At 54.1% G+C, this 11,537-nt stretch overlaps 1 protein-coding gene across 1 annotated transcript in view; it reads left to right on the forward strand.

Annotated features, from left to right (window-relative positions):
• Window positions 1-10,610, forward strand: part of MAPK4 (mitogen-activated protein kinase 4) — a 170,435-nt gene extending 159,825 nt beyond the window's left edge. Inside the window, 4 exon segments of the mRNA XM_024756831.1 lie at window positions 383-544; window positions 5,101-5,302; window positions 8,104-8,465; window positions 8,468-10,610. Of these exon segments, the coding sequence (XP_024612599.1) occupies window positions 383-544; window positions 5,101-5,302; window positions 8,104-8,465; window positions 8,468-8,673 (932 nt within the window). The 3' untranslated portion in view covers window positions 8,674-10,610.
• Window positions 10,611-11,537: the final 927 nt, after the last annotated feature.

The raw sequence follows: 11,537 nt of genomic DNA on the forward strand, positions 1-11,537 counted from the left end.
TCCTTCCCCAGCCCAGTAAAGGACATGCACAGAGGCATATGGGAAAGAGCATTTGGAAAGACTTGGGCCAGGCTGCTCCCGTCACTTTAGCGATGGCTGACTCAGGCTATATGAGACTGGTCCATTCCAGAGGCACAGAATGCTAGGGGGACGGATGGGGCCCCAGAGACTACCCCTTCTTTCTACATTTGACCAAGCCCCAGAGATGGCAAGCAACTTGCCCACAGGCACACAGCAAGTTAATGGCAGAGTGAACTCAGGTTCCCTGGCTCCCAGCCCAGCTCTGGTCCCCCTGCCCCAGGGTCGTAGAGTGGCGCGGGAGCTTCCACACACGCCAGCCACGTGGGCAGCATGCTCAACCATCTGGTGTTTACCTCCCCAGGGGCTCACGAGCTGGAGCAGATGCAGCTCATCCTGGAGACCATCCCTGTGATCCGGGAGGAAGACAAGGACGAGCTGCTCAAGGTGATGCCTTCCTTCGTCAGCAGCGCCTGGGAGGTGAAGAGGCCACTGCGCAAGCTGCTCCCTGAAGTGAACAGCGAAGGTACCAGAGTCCGACGGCCAAGCCAGCACCTGGAGGCAGCACTCTGGTTTCACCCTGGGGGGCTGGGGCAGGCAGTCTCTTCCAAAAGGACCAAACAGAGTCCCTAGACACAGAAGCTGGGGACCCCTGGCAGCGGGCATTTGCCCTCGCTACTTCCAGACTGAGTTCGGCCATCAGGCCACCCTCAGGGCGGTCACAGCTGGTCCTCCACACTCTACCCCTGATTTTACTTCCTTTTCCTTCTTCCTCACTTGCCTCCCTCCCTCTCTTCCATCTCCCTTTATTTTTCCCTCTGTAAGGCATGGTATGGTTTCATCAGCTTCAAAGCCAGACCCAGGCTCAGTTCCCAGTTCCACCAGTGACTAGCTGTTTGGCCTTGGGCAAGTTTCTTAACTTCTCTGCATCTCAGTTTCCTTAACTGTAAAATGGATGTAATAATACATGACACACAGGGTCACTGTGACAAGTAAGTAAAACAGAATTTGTAAAGCCCTTAGCATAGGATAGTTGCTCCATCGTCTGAGATGTTACATTGCCACCAGCCTTCTACCTGCTAGAGGCTCCCTTAGGAAACCCCTATATCAGGTAGGATATGGTTTTGCCAATTGTAAAAGAAACCCAGATTATCAACAGCTTAAATAACATGTATTTCTTATTTAAGAAAAAAGAAGTTAAGTTTATTTCTCTCTTATATAATAATCCAAAGTAGATAGTCTAGGACCAATGTGGTAGACCTGCTCTACCAGGGCCCAAGCCCCTTCTGTCTTGTATTTCTGCCACCTTAGGGTGTTGCCCTTACCAGCTGGGGGAAGGCGGGGAAGGAGGGCAGTTCCCTTGACTTAACCTCACCTCCATTCGTGTCCTGTTGGCCAGAACTTAGTCACATGGTCCCACCTCGCTGCAGTGAGGCTGGGAAGTGGACACTTACTCCATTGCCACTCTGTGTCCATTACTATGAAAGAGGAGAACAGACATGGGGTACAGCTGTCTCTGCCACGCTCCTCCCCATCAAGAAACCAAGAACTTGGACTAACAATTTCTCTGGCCATGATCCCCATTCAATCTGTCTCAGTTTCCCCATCTTTAAGGGAGGGGGCAATCTGATCCCCCACAAATTAAGACTCAGCCCATCCACATTTACTTTGATTCCTAGGCCTCTGTAGAAATCCCACCATGTGACACAAGGTTCAGAATCCTCAGGAATTCTGGATCAGGGATGTGTCACCCACGTCCCCATCCCCCAAACCACCAGACGCACAGCAGTCCCTCGGTGACTTGGCTCTGAGTGTGATGGGCCTGTCTCGCAGAGATCAGAGACATAAGTGATGGTCTAGCTGGGAAGATGGAGTACACGTCAGAGATGAGCAGATGAAGGAACACATCCTAAGGGGCTATCGAGAGCTCTGGGTATTTGGGGAGGGGAAGAGAGCCACCAAGCACTGAGAGGGATAAAGAACCGGCCTGGGGGACTGGTGAGGGCTCAGATCAGCGGGAAACAGACTGTAGGAAGTGAAGCTGGATAGGTGAGAAGGGCCAAGAGACTGCAGGGCTCTGAATACCCAGCGGACGTGTACAGACTTGATCCTGTAGCCGAACAGATGTTCACGAAAGCTTCACCCTCCCAATGCGCCAGCTTCAACCACAATTCTCTTGTCTGCCACTGGGCTTGAAAAGTGGCCCCAATCAGCCTGGCCTCAGGGTAATGAGGTATGGCTGAAATGAAACTTCAGTGGGAGAAAGGGTATCACGCGCAGCTGTCCCTGAGAGTCAGTTGGTGACTCTCGGTTTGTCCTGGATTGTCCATTTGAGGCCCCGTAGGCCTGGGAAGAGGTGGGAGTCCTCTCTGGCTGTCACCCTCAGAGGCTCGATGGACATAGTCCGGGTGGACTGTATCCCTCAGCAGCCGTCACACCACAGGTTCAGGACAAGGGAGCAGGCCTGAGACCACGCCAGGGCGTTCACTTCTGAGCTCCACTCACAAGAAGAAACTATATCACAAATGACAGAGCTGATGAGGAAATCTAATATACAAAACAGGGAAAGGAGTCCTCTGGGTGCAGCAGGGGTGAGGGGTGCGGAGCCCGGCCCACCTGCCTCTTGATCTCCAGAGACGCCCCTGAGAATCCTTCCTGAGGATCCCTGGGGCTCTGAGAAGTCCAGCTGGGAATCCACTGGGGCCACAGAGAGGTGACACAATTGTACAGAAGCCTCATTATATTAGAAGCACTAAAGAAAACATGTGGGAGGTTGAACTTAGAGAAAAGGAGTTGGCGGAGGCGGGGCGGTGTGGTTATGAGTTAAGGTGAAGCCAGTGCTGTAGCCGATAAACCTGAAGTCTCTGTGGCTTACCCGCTAGCAGTGTATTCACTGCTCAACTCAAGTTCAGACAGAGTGGGGGAACCTGGGGGCCGCGCCTGGGATGCTGGCCATGTGACATCTTCAATCGTAACTTTCAGGGCTCCCCACTACCCGCAGGGCACCAACTTCCGGCCGAAGACAGGGGAAGGGAGAGCAGACGCTCCTGCAGGAGGTTTCTATGGGTCTGGCCTGGAAGCGGGGTACACACATCATTTCCAGCCCCTTCCCATTGGCCCCAGTCACACGGCCACACCGAACTGCGGGGGAGGCTAGGAGATGTAGGCCAGTTGTGTGCCAGGAGGACAGGAGGCTTGCGTGGGACATGACTGCTGCCTTGAAACATGATGGGAACAGTCATGGGGAAGAGAGAGCATGCTGACATGGGGAGACCAGAGAGGGCAGAGCGAGGCTCGAGGGTAGGAGTTAAAGAGGCAGATTTAGGTTTTGCTGTAAGGCAGGATTTTCTAACACTTGGGCTTCCCAGAAGTGTCTGGGCACCTGCTGGAGGACCAGCTGTCAGAGAGAGGGAAGGGGAGATTCTCACCCTTACTAGAGTCAGTGAAGCGGCCTTCGGGGCTGGCATTTTCCAACGTCAGGGTTCGCTGGGTCTTTCTTAATACTGATGATAATGGTGATGATGCCTGCCAACGTTTAGAGCTCCAACTCTCTCACTTCCTCGTCAAAAGGTTCAGGGTAGTAGGTGGGGCCGAGTGAGGGGCTGGGAGCCCAGAGAAGGAAAGACTTGCCCAGCCCGGAGCTGGGCAGTGGCAGAGCTGGGCCCTGCACTGCCTGATTCTTCCCAGTCCTGGGAACCTGTGAGGCCGATTCTCTTTCAGGTCTGCAGCCCTGGGCGCAGAAGCATGCCCTGAGCCCCAGAGCACTGGGGAGGGATCAGAGTTACTGCTGCTTAACCGATCTTTCAGTCTAGGATTATGGAACAGAACTGCATCCTCCTGGGAGACCAGTGACCTTCAGAATCCATCGATTTCCTGAACCACTGATGAATTTTTCTGCAGAGAGGTCCAGGGCTGGTGTGAGGGGCAGGGTAATGGTGCAGGCTGAGGCCCACCCGGGAGCCCCTCAGAGGGTACAGAAACCTGGCGCTTTCCTCCTTTTCCATGTGGGCTGTAACATGATTAGCCAAGCCATGATTTAAGTGGAGCCTCCAGGGCTGAGAAGGAATACAAACCTCCAGACGGGACTTGCCCTGAGATAACCCGGGGCTGAGCTCACAGGGCAGACAGGTGTCCCTGCCCCCACTCAGGACAAAGGGCACCTGTGAGCGGAGGTGGTGTTCAGCCAGTGCATGTCCACAACGCCCTACAGGTTGCGGCCATCTTGATATACCTTCATGCTGGTTGGCAAATAGCCACCGCACAGGGCTCCTGAGTGTCCGTTTCCACGCCCAGGTTCAGCTGCCAGGTCCTCCCCTTGATCTAGCCACTGAAGGGTTACTGCCTGGCACAGCATGGGGGCTTCAGCCCAGGGGATAAATATTTTGAAGATGGCCTTTATTTGTCAAACCTCCAGGGGCAACATATGGTAGAAAGGGCTCTGGACTTAGGAGCCCTGGGCTGTCAGGCTCTGTCCCACCCGCCTAGCTCCACGGCGACCATTCTCACTGAGGCTTTTTGCTGCTGGGTGCTCCACCCACTCCAGCAGCACTCAACCCATGACAAATGAGAGTGGGGATGGAGATACCCCAGCTTCCCCCGCCCCCAAAGTGGGACCGTCTCTGAGGTGTGTCCCATGCTGTCTCTTGGAGGACCCAGTGGAACAGAGCCCCAGGGGCTCTCAGCAGGTACTGTTCATTGGCACATCCTCTACTGGCTTCTTCCCCATTGCCCTACTGGTGCTTCCTGGCATCACTGCCACATAAACTACCTCCGCCCCATTCCTTGTCTCTGGGGAAATCCAGCCTAAGGCAGAGTTCTAGCCCTGGACCTCCTGTAACCAACGGTGGCCTTGAGTCACTGTACCCCTCTGGACCTCTATTAATTCATTAGCGAAGTCAAAACGCAGCGTCTGCTCTGAATTTGTCCCTGGATTATGGTGAGGATCCTGAGAAAGGAAACATCCGAAAGCCTTTTTACACATGGAAAAGTACAAACACTAGGGGGTGTCCCCATGCTGAGGAGTCTTATTCTCAGCTTGGCAAGGGCACAAATGGCCTTCCTGTCCTGCTCTGCTCTCCACAGCCATCGACTTTCTGGAGAAGATCCTGACCTTTAACCCCATGGATCGCCTGACCGCCGAGATGGGGCTGCAGCATCCCTACATGAGCCCGTACGCTTGCCCCGAGGACGAGCCCACCTCGCAGCACCCCTTCCGCATAGAGGATGAGATTGACGACATCCTGCTGATGGCTGCCAACCAGAGCCAGCTCTCCAACTGGGACAGGTGCGGTGCCAGCCCTGGAGTCTGGAACCCACATTCCCGTCCTCTCATTTCTATTTGCCTCTGATCCTCCATGACCTTTCCTTCTGTCTCCCAAGTTCTATAGCCCATAGGGTGCTTTCCCCAGCTTAGCCTCCTGTCTTTCTCTCCTGTCCCCAGACATTCCTGGTAGATGACCAGCTATGTCCTGCATGCGTGGTCGGGGCCTGCCTTTGTGCAACACCGGTCACCACCAGCTTTCCAACCCACCCCGAGTGTCCTGCACACAGGGCTCGATACAATGTTGGGCAAGCATTTAATGAGCACCCACAGCCAGAGCTCACGTCTAGTAGGCTGGGAATTTGCCCCAGAAAAGCAAAGTGCAGCAACGCAAGACAAGAAAACAATGTGACGTTTACCACCACACAACACCTTCATGCCGTTCACATCATTTGCACCTCCTGAGATGCCAGTAAAGGGGCACCAATATTATTATTGCTCATTGACACACGAGGAAGCCACAGCTCAGAGAGGTTAGAGATTGGCATTGTGTCACACACCTAATTCCTGGCCTACGTGGGGCCCTCCCCAATCTGCACCCATGTCAGACACTGCTAAGCAATCACAAGACTCTTCCCTGCTAAACTGAGCCGGGCCTCAGAATCCTTCTCAACACAGTGTGCCCGGAAGTCACTACCAATGAATCAGAGTTGGATAGAAGATACAGTTTTTGACAATCTCCGCATAAGCACACAATGATCTCTTAGGTCCCTTCTTGTTCTGATGTTCCTAGATCAGGCACCTAAACATTTGGGCATCACCATCTGCTAATTCTGGAAGGAAGCACTGGTAGCCGCTCGGTTTAGAAATAGAAGTCGAGGGCTTAGAAGCTAGGACTCCAAGGGGGCCTAAGTGGGAGCGCTGCTGTTGCGAGAATGTGACAGCTAGTTACATAAGTGACAGATAAGCAGTTTCTCCTTTTCAGTCATTTGACAGATGATGGATTTCAGATTAAGGAGGCTCCGAGGGAGGGTCAGGGCAACGTTGCTATTTCAGGACAGGTTTGTTGGTTTGTTGTTGTTGTTATCAAGAGTTGCCAGCACATAGAGATTAATGAAGACTCTCTCCTCTGCCACCCCCATGCTAGCCCTGCCCTTGACTGTGGTTCCTGCAGCCCCTCGTCCTCCACTCCACAGCACCTGGGGGCACGGAGCATTGGCTCTGCAGGATTTGTCCTCTGCTTATCATGGCTATGGCATGGTGTCAGGAAGACTGTAGCAGGGTTTCTTTGGCCCCTGCCCATCAACTCTGACCACTTCTAAACCTGGTGCCCCTCTGCTCCCGACCCTTCCCATCACACCTGCATGAGGAAGGCGGACGACAAAGGCAACGGCAAACCCCTTTCCACAGGCCCTGCTGCTTCGGGCAAACTGCTTACCTCTGAACGCTAGTGTCCTCATCTATGAAGCAGGTGGTAGCACTCACTCCACAGGGTTGCCTGGAGACTGCAGACACCTTACATCTGGCCCTTGGCATGTAGCAGCCAATGGTGACGGGCTTCACAAGTTCTTCCTCCTAGAAATCCCTGCAATTTCAAGGACCCTCATGGGAGGAGGCAGTGTTCACCTCTAGGAGCGACTCCTACCTTAATGGCATCACTGGGAGGGTGGGGAGAACTGGGACCTTCCTGTGCCTCGCAAACCACAAGGCGTGGACTGCAGCTGCCCGCCTGCCCGGTCACACAGCCAAACCTGCCTGTCCTTGGTTTTTCCTGTGTGAGCCCTAGGCCTCCTGTTCTGGGAGCGGCTGGCTGCTGCCTGAGGCTTCCCCTGGGCTCCCTGCCTCTCCCCGCCCCCTCAATTCTGCATAGAACACCTGGCACAGGGAGGGAGGGCTCAGCCCAAGCTGATGGCCTGCCCACCTGCCCTTCATTTGCTCTTGGCTAGCAGACATGGCTCTTCAGGGCCGCAGGACAGTTGACGGAGGGCAGAATTTCAAGGATCTCTGGCCTCTCCTGAGGGTGTCTGTAATCTTTCAGTACGCCCTGCCTGCTCAGCATCTACGCAAGGTGCTGCAGGGCCTCCAACCAGATCCACTATGGCAGGGGTACTTAGCCCTGGCTGGAACTTAGAAACACCTGGGGAGGTTTGACAACCACGCAGATGCTGGGCCCCTCCCTGGGCCTCCTGAATCAGCATTGGAGATGCGGGGCAGGCATGGAATTTTATTTTTAATCCCCCCCACAAGTGATTCTAATCTGAGCCAAGGCTGTGAAGCCCTCATTAGGGCCCTGCTACTCGAAGTGTGGGCCAGGGACCAGCAGAATCAGCATCACTGGCAGCCTGTCAGAAATGCAGACTCTCAGACCCTGCCGCATCTACTGGATCAGCATCTGCTGTCCAACAAGGTCCCCAGGTGATTTGTGTGCACATCAAAGGTTGCGGAGTACTGCACAGGTGCATCCACTAGAAAGTACCATTACATGAGGAGAGGGATTTTGTTTTGTTCCCTGCTGTGTCCGGTAATGCTCAGAACACCGCCTGGCACATAGGAGGTGCTCAAGAAATATTTGTAGGATATTCAATGAATACAAAAGGATACAAGAGTTAAGCCGGGCAATCAGTCCTTCTGCCTGAGCCCTGGAGGTTCACCGTTACTTTGTCCCATCACCCTCCCACCCTGGGAGGTGAGGGAAGGAGCTGGAGGGACTGGGAAGGAATGGAAAGCCGGCCTGTGGGTGGCAGACAGGGATCGGGGGGTTGGCTCCCTCCACAAAGCCAACCCGGTTGGAAGGGTCCAATCACCATCCTGGCTTACCTTTGCAGGTACCCTGTGAGCCTGTCGTCGGACCTGGAGTGGCGGCCCGACAGGTACCAGGACGCGAGCGAGGTGCAGCTCGACCCGCGCGCGGGCTCGGCGCCGCTGGCGGAGGACGTGCAGGTGGACCCGCGCAAGGACTCGCAGAGCAGCTCGGAGCGCTTCCTGGAGCAGTCGCACTCGTCCATGGAGCGCGCCTTCGAGGCTGACTACGGGCGCTCCTGCGACTACAAGGTGGGGTCGCCGTCCTACCTGGACAAGCTGCTGTGGCGCGACAACAAGCCGCACCACTACTCGGAGCCCAAGCTCATCCTGGACCTGTCGCACTGGAAGCAGGCGGCCGGGGCGCCCCCCACCGCCGCGGTGGCGGCACCTCCCCACCCGGCCGTCCGGCCCCCATCGACGGGGGCGCCAGCCCCCAGTTCGACCTGGATGTGTTCATCTCCCGCGCCCTGAAGCTCTGCACCAAGCCCGAGGACCTGCCGGACAGTAAACTGGGCGACCTCAACGGCGCCTGCATATCCGAGCACCCTGGCGATCTCGTGCAGACTGAGGCCTTCTCCAAAGAAAGGTGGTGAGGGCGGCGGAGGGGTGCTCCAGGCCATCCCGAAGACCGCCTCCCTGGCATCTCCACCACCCCTGCCGCCCCTCTCTGCTGCCTTGGGGTTAGCAGAACACAGGAAGGATCCGAGGAGCGAGAGGAATATCCATTTCTTAAACTGCCTTAATAACTAGCCTTTAACCTCTGGGAGTGGGTTTGAATAGGAGCCGAGATTGGGGGTTGATCACTTTCCCAGTGAGGACGAGGCCCCTGTGCTTTGATAAGTGGCGGTGTACAGGGCAGAAGTATGTCTTAGCAGTCTGCAGGCCCCACCTGGGTGGCTGTGTGCAGTGGAACCTTGTAGGCAGTGTGTTGGAACCACCTGGCCCAGCTAGCCTCAGCTGACAGATGTGGAAGGACAGTGAGGCCCAGAGAAGCAAAGTGACTCTAAGTTCAGGGCCTAGTCAGTGTCAGGGAAAGCCTTGAACCCCAGGCCCCTGGCCCCCAGGCCAGTGTCTGTCCACTAAACAGTGTCTTCCTCTACTGGCGTCACTCCGGCTTTTCGCTCAGAAAACTTGGTTCAAGATGTTTCTTCCCTGTCCATTACCATCTGACCCATTCTACGTGCTTTTACTCAGAGCAATGCCCCTTGAACTCTGAAACTGGAAACTGAGCCAGCTTCTTTCCCCTAGTCACCAAGCATCTTTTTTTCTGGCTCCTCAAGTACGTAAATATTCCCATCTGCCTCACCCCTGTAGTATTTGCCTCACCCCGTGTGGTCTGAAATCTTGGTTGCAGACCAGACCAGTTTGGGCTCTGTGGGTAAAATAACCCATTCTCCCAGGCCTGTGCACACACCTTTTGCAGAACTTCCTATGCACCTTCCTGACACACGCACAGACACAATGACACAGCTCTTGCTCCTGAGGGACTGTCATACACGGGTGAGTTTGAAGACAGCAATTCCAAGAATCCCTCCAGCCTGCCCCACACCCCAACTCCCATACTCATAGCCCCGCTCCAAGCCTACTTTAGGAACTCATGTTCTCGGCATGAATTGCTCATTTGGTGGAGAGCAGTGAGGTGCCTGCCTAGAGCAAATGTGTTAGGAGAGAAGATTTCACACAGGGCCCATCCGACTTCATTAATACTGCCCTTGATTTTGATTATCCATTTAGCCCCGGCAAAGAGCAGGCCCTGAAAAAATGCATTGGAGAGCAAGAGGCCTTGGGGACAGGGAATCCGGAAGGGTAGGAAGGTATGAAAGGGGGGGTGCCAACATCGAGGGCCTTCAGGGGTCAGGCACCAGCATGGGGACCCCACGACAAAAGAAAGGACTCGAGGCCACCATGTCCCTCCTAGCTTAGGCCGGGATGAGTTCGGAGCATGCCAAACCAAAGGTGCACTTGTACACAGAGCCTGAGGGGGGATGGTGTGTGGGCACAGCAGGCCCTCTGCAGAAGCATGGAGCCCAGTCCCCTGGAAAAGCTCTGCCATTTCCACCGCTGGCGTTCAGCTTCCCCCAAAGATGCCCACAGGAGCCAGTCTGTAAACAGAGGATTCCTCAGTGCTGAGCTTAGGCTGGGTTCACCCTCACCTCCACAGCACCTTAAATCTAATCCGCTAACTAGGATCTGTGCGTCGAAACCTGCAACACGTTAGAAACTTATATTTAAAAACAACCATACTGACCAATTTTTAAATGGAAAATATGTAAATATGAAGTGTCTGGGTTTCTTTTCTTTCTTTTTTGTTTTAAAGAAAAGGAAATGTACACCACTCCTCATGTGCCATTTGTCCTCAAAGGGCGGCTTTACTTTTTTGGTAAAGGAGCAAGCTGCTGACCTTGACCAGGAGTTCATGTATAATTGTTATTACAGAGGAATTGCTATGACTTACTCATGTTTTAAAAAAATCTATTAAACATTATTAAACTTGATCAGGATGGGCCAAATAAAGCTTTATTGGAACATAGATCCGTTTGTTCATTTACTTACTCTCTCATTCATTTACACATTATCTGATCCCGTCTTTAACAGCAGATGAGCCACTGGAGCCCGGCTGGCTTCTCCCTGCACCCATGAAGGCCAGCGTTTTGAGGGTTTGCAGTTGCAGGGGAGGCGAGGGGAGAATCTACACAGATTGGTAGAAAGGGAAGACATTCCAGAATCACCTGGGTCAGGCCCAGTGTCCATATAGTAGATTTCAAACCAACTTTTGGAGCCAATTCCAAACCTTCTGACCAAGGCTGGTCCTTGGTCCGATAGCTTCTTCCTAGCTTGGGGCTCTATCGGTAAGAAAAGTCAAATGGGGCACTGGCTTAGTTTCCTTCAGAAGCAAACTCTGAGACAAAGAATCAAGTGCAAATAATTTGGGGGTGGGAGGAATGACCTCAGGAGACACTGAGAGGTGATGGGGAAGTGATGGGGAGGGGAAAGAAGCCAACAAAGGGTGCGTGCGCGTCACCACTGTGGGCAAAGCAGCTTCATTCTGGTGTGGAGCTCCATTAGGCAGAGTGGAAGGAACATCCACCTCAGGGCCTTCCCACCCTGCCCACCCCTGGCTGATGAACACACCCCTGGCTGTTACTTCCCCAGCACTTCTGGCCTGTTCTGCACCGCAGCACAGGCTCCAGTGGACAGAGAAAGGCCACAGGCAAAAGGACACAGGTGCTGGCAGGTGGAAGTTGGAGTGGCACACACAGAAAGATGAGGACAAAGGGGATCTCGGTAGAGCACCAACTACACCCACAGGTGTCAACAATGGGATTTAACGTTGAAGAGTGTTCAGGACCCAGACAGAGAACATCTCCTAGTGTTGGCAATACACTCAGGTTTTCTCAACCTTTCCTATCCCCTCCTCCCGGCCTATAACAATTAAAACTGGTCACAGGGCAGGAAG

Source organism: Neophocaena asiaeorientalis, unplaced genomic scaffold (genome assembly GCF_003031525.2).
Source record: "Neophocaena asiaeorientalis asiaeorientalis breed wild unplaced genomic scaffold, Neophocaena_asiaeorientalis_V1.1 scaffold133, whole genome shotgun sequence".
Taxonomy (NCBI): domain Eukaryota; kingdom Metazoa; phylum Chordata; class Mammalia; order Artiodactyla; family Phocoenidae; genus Neophocaena; species Neophocaena asiaeorientalis.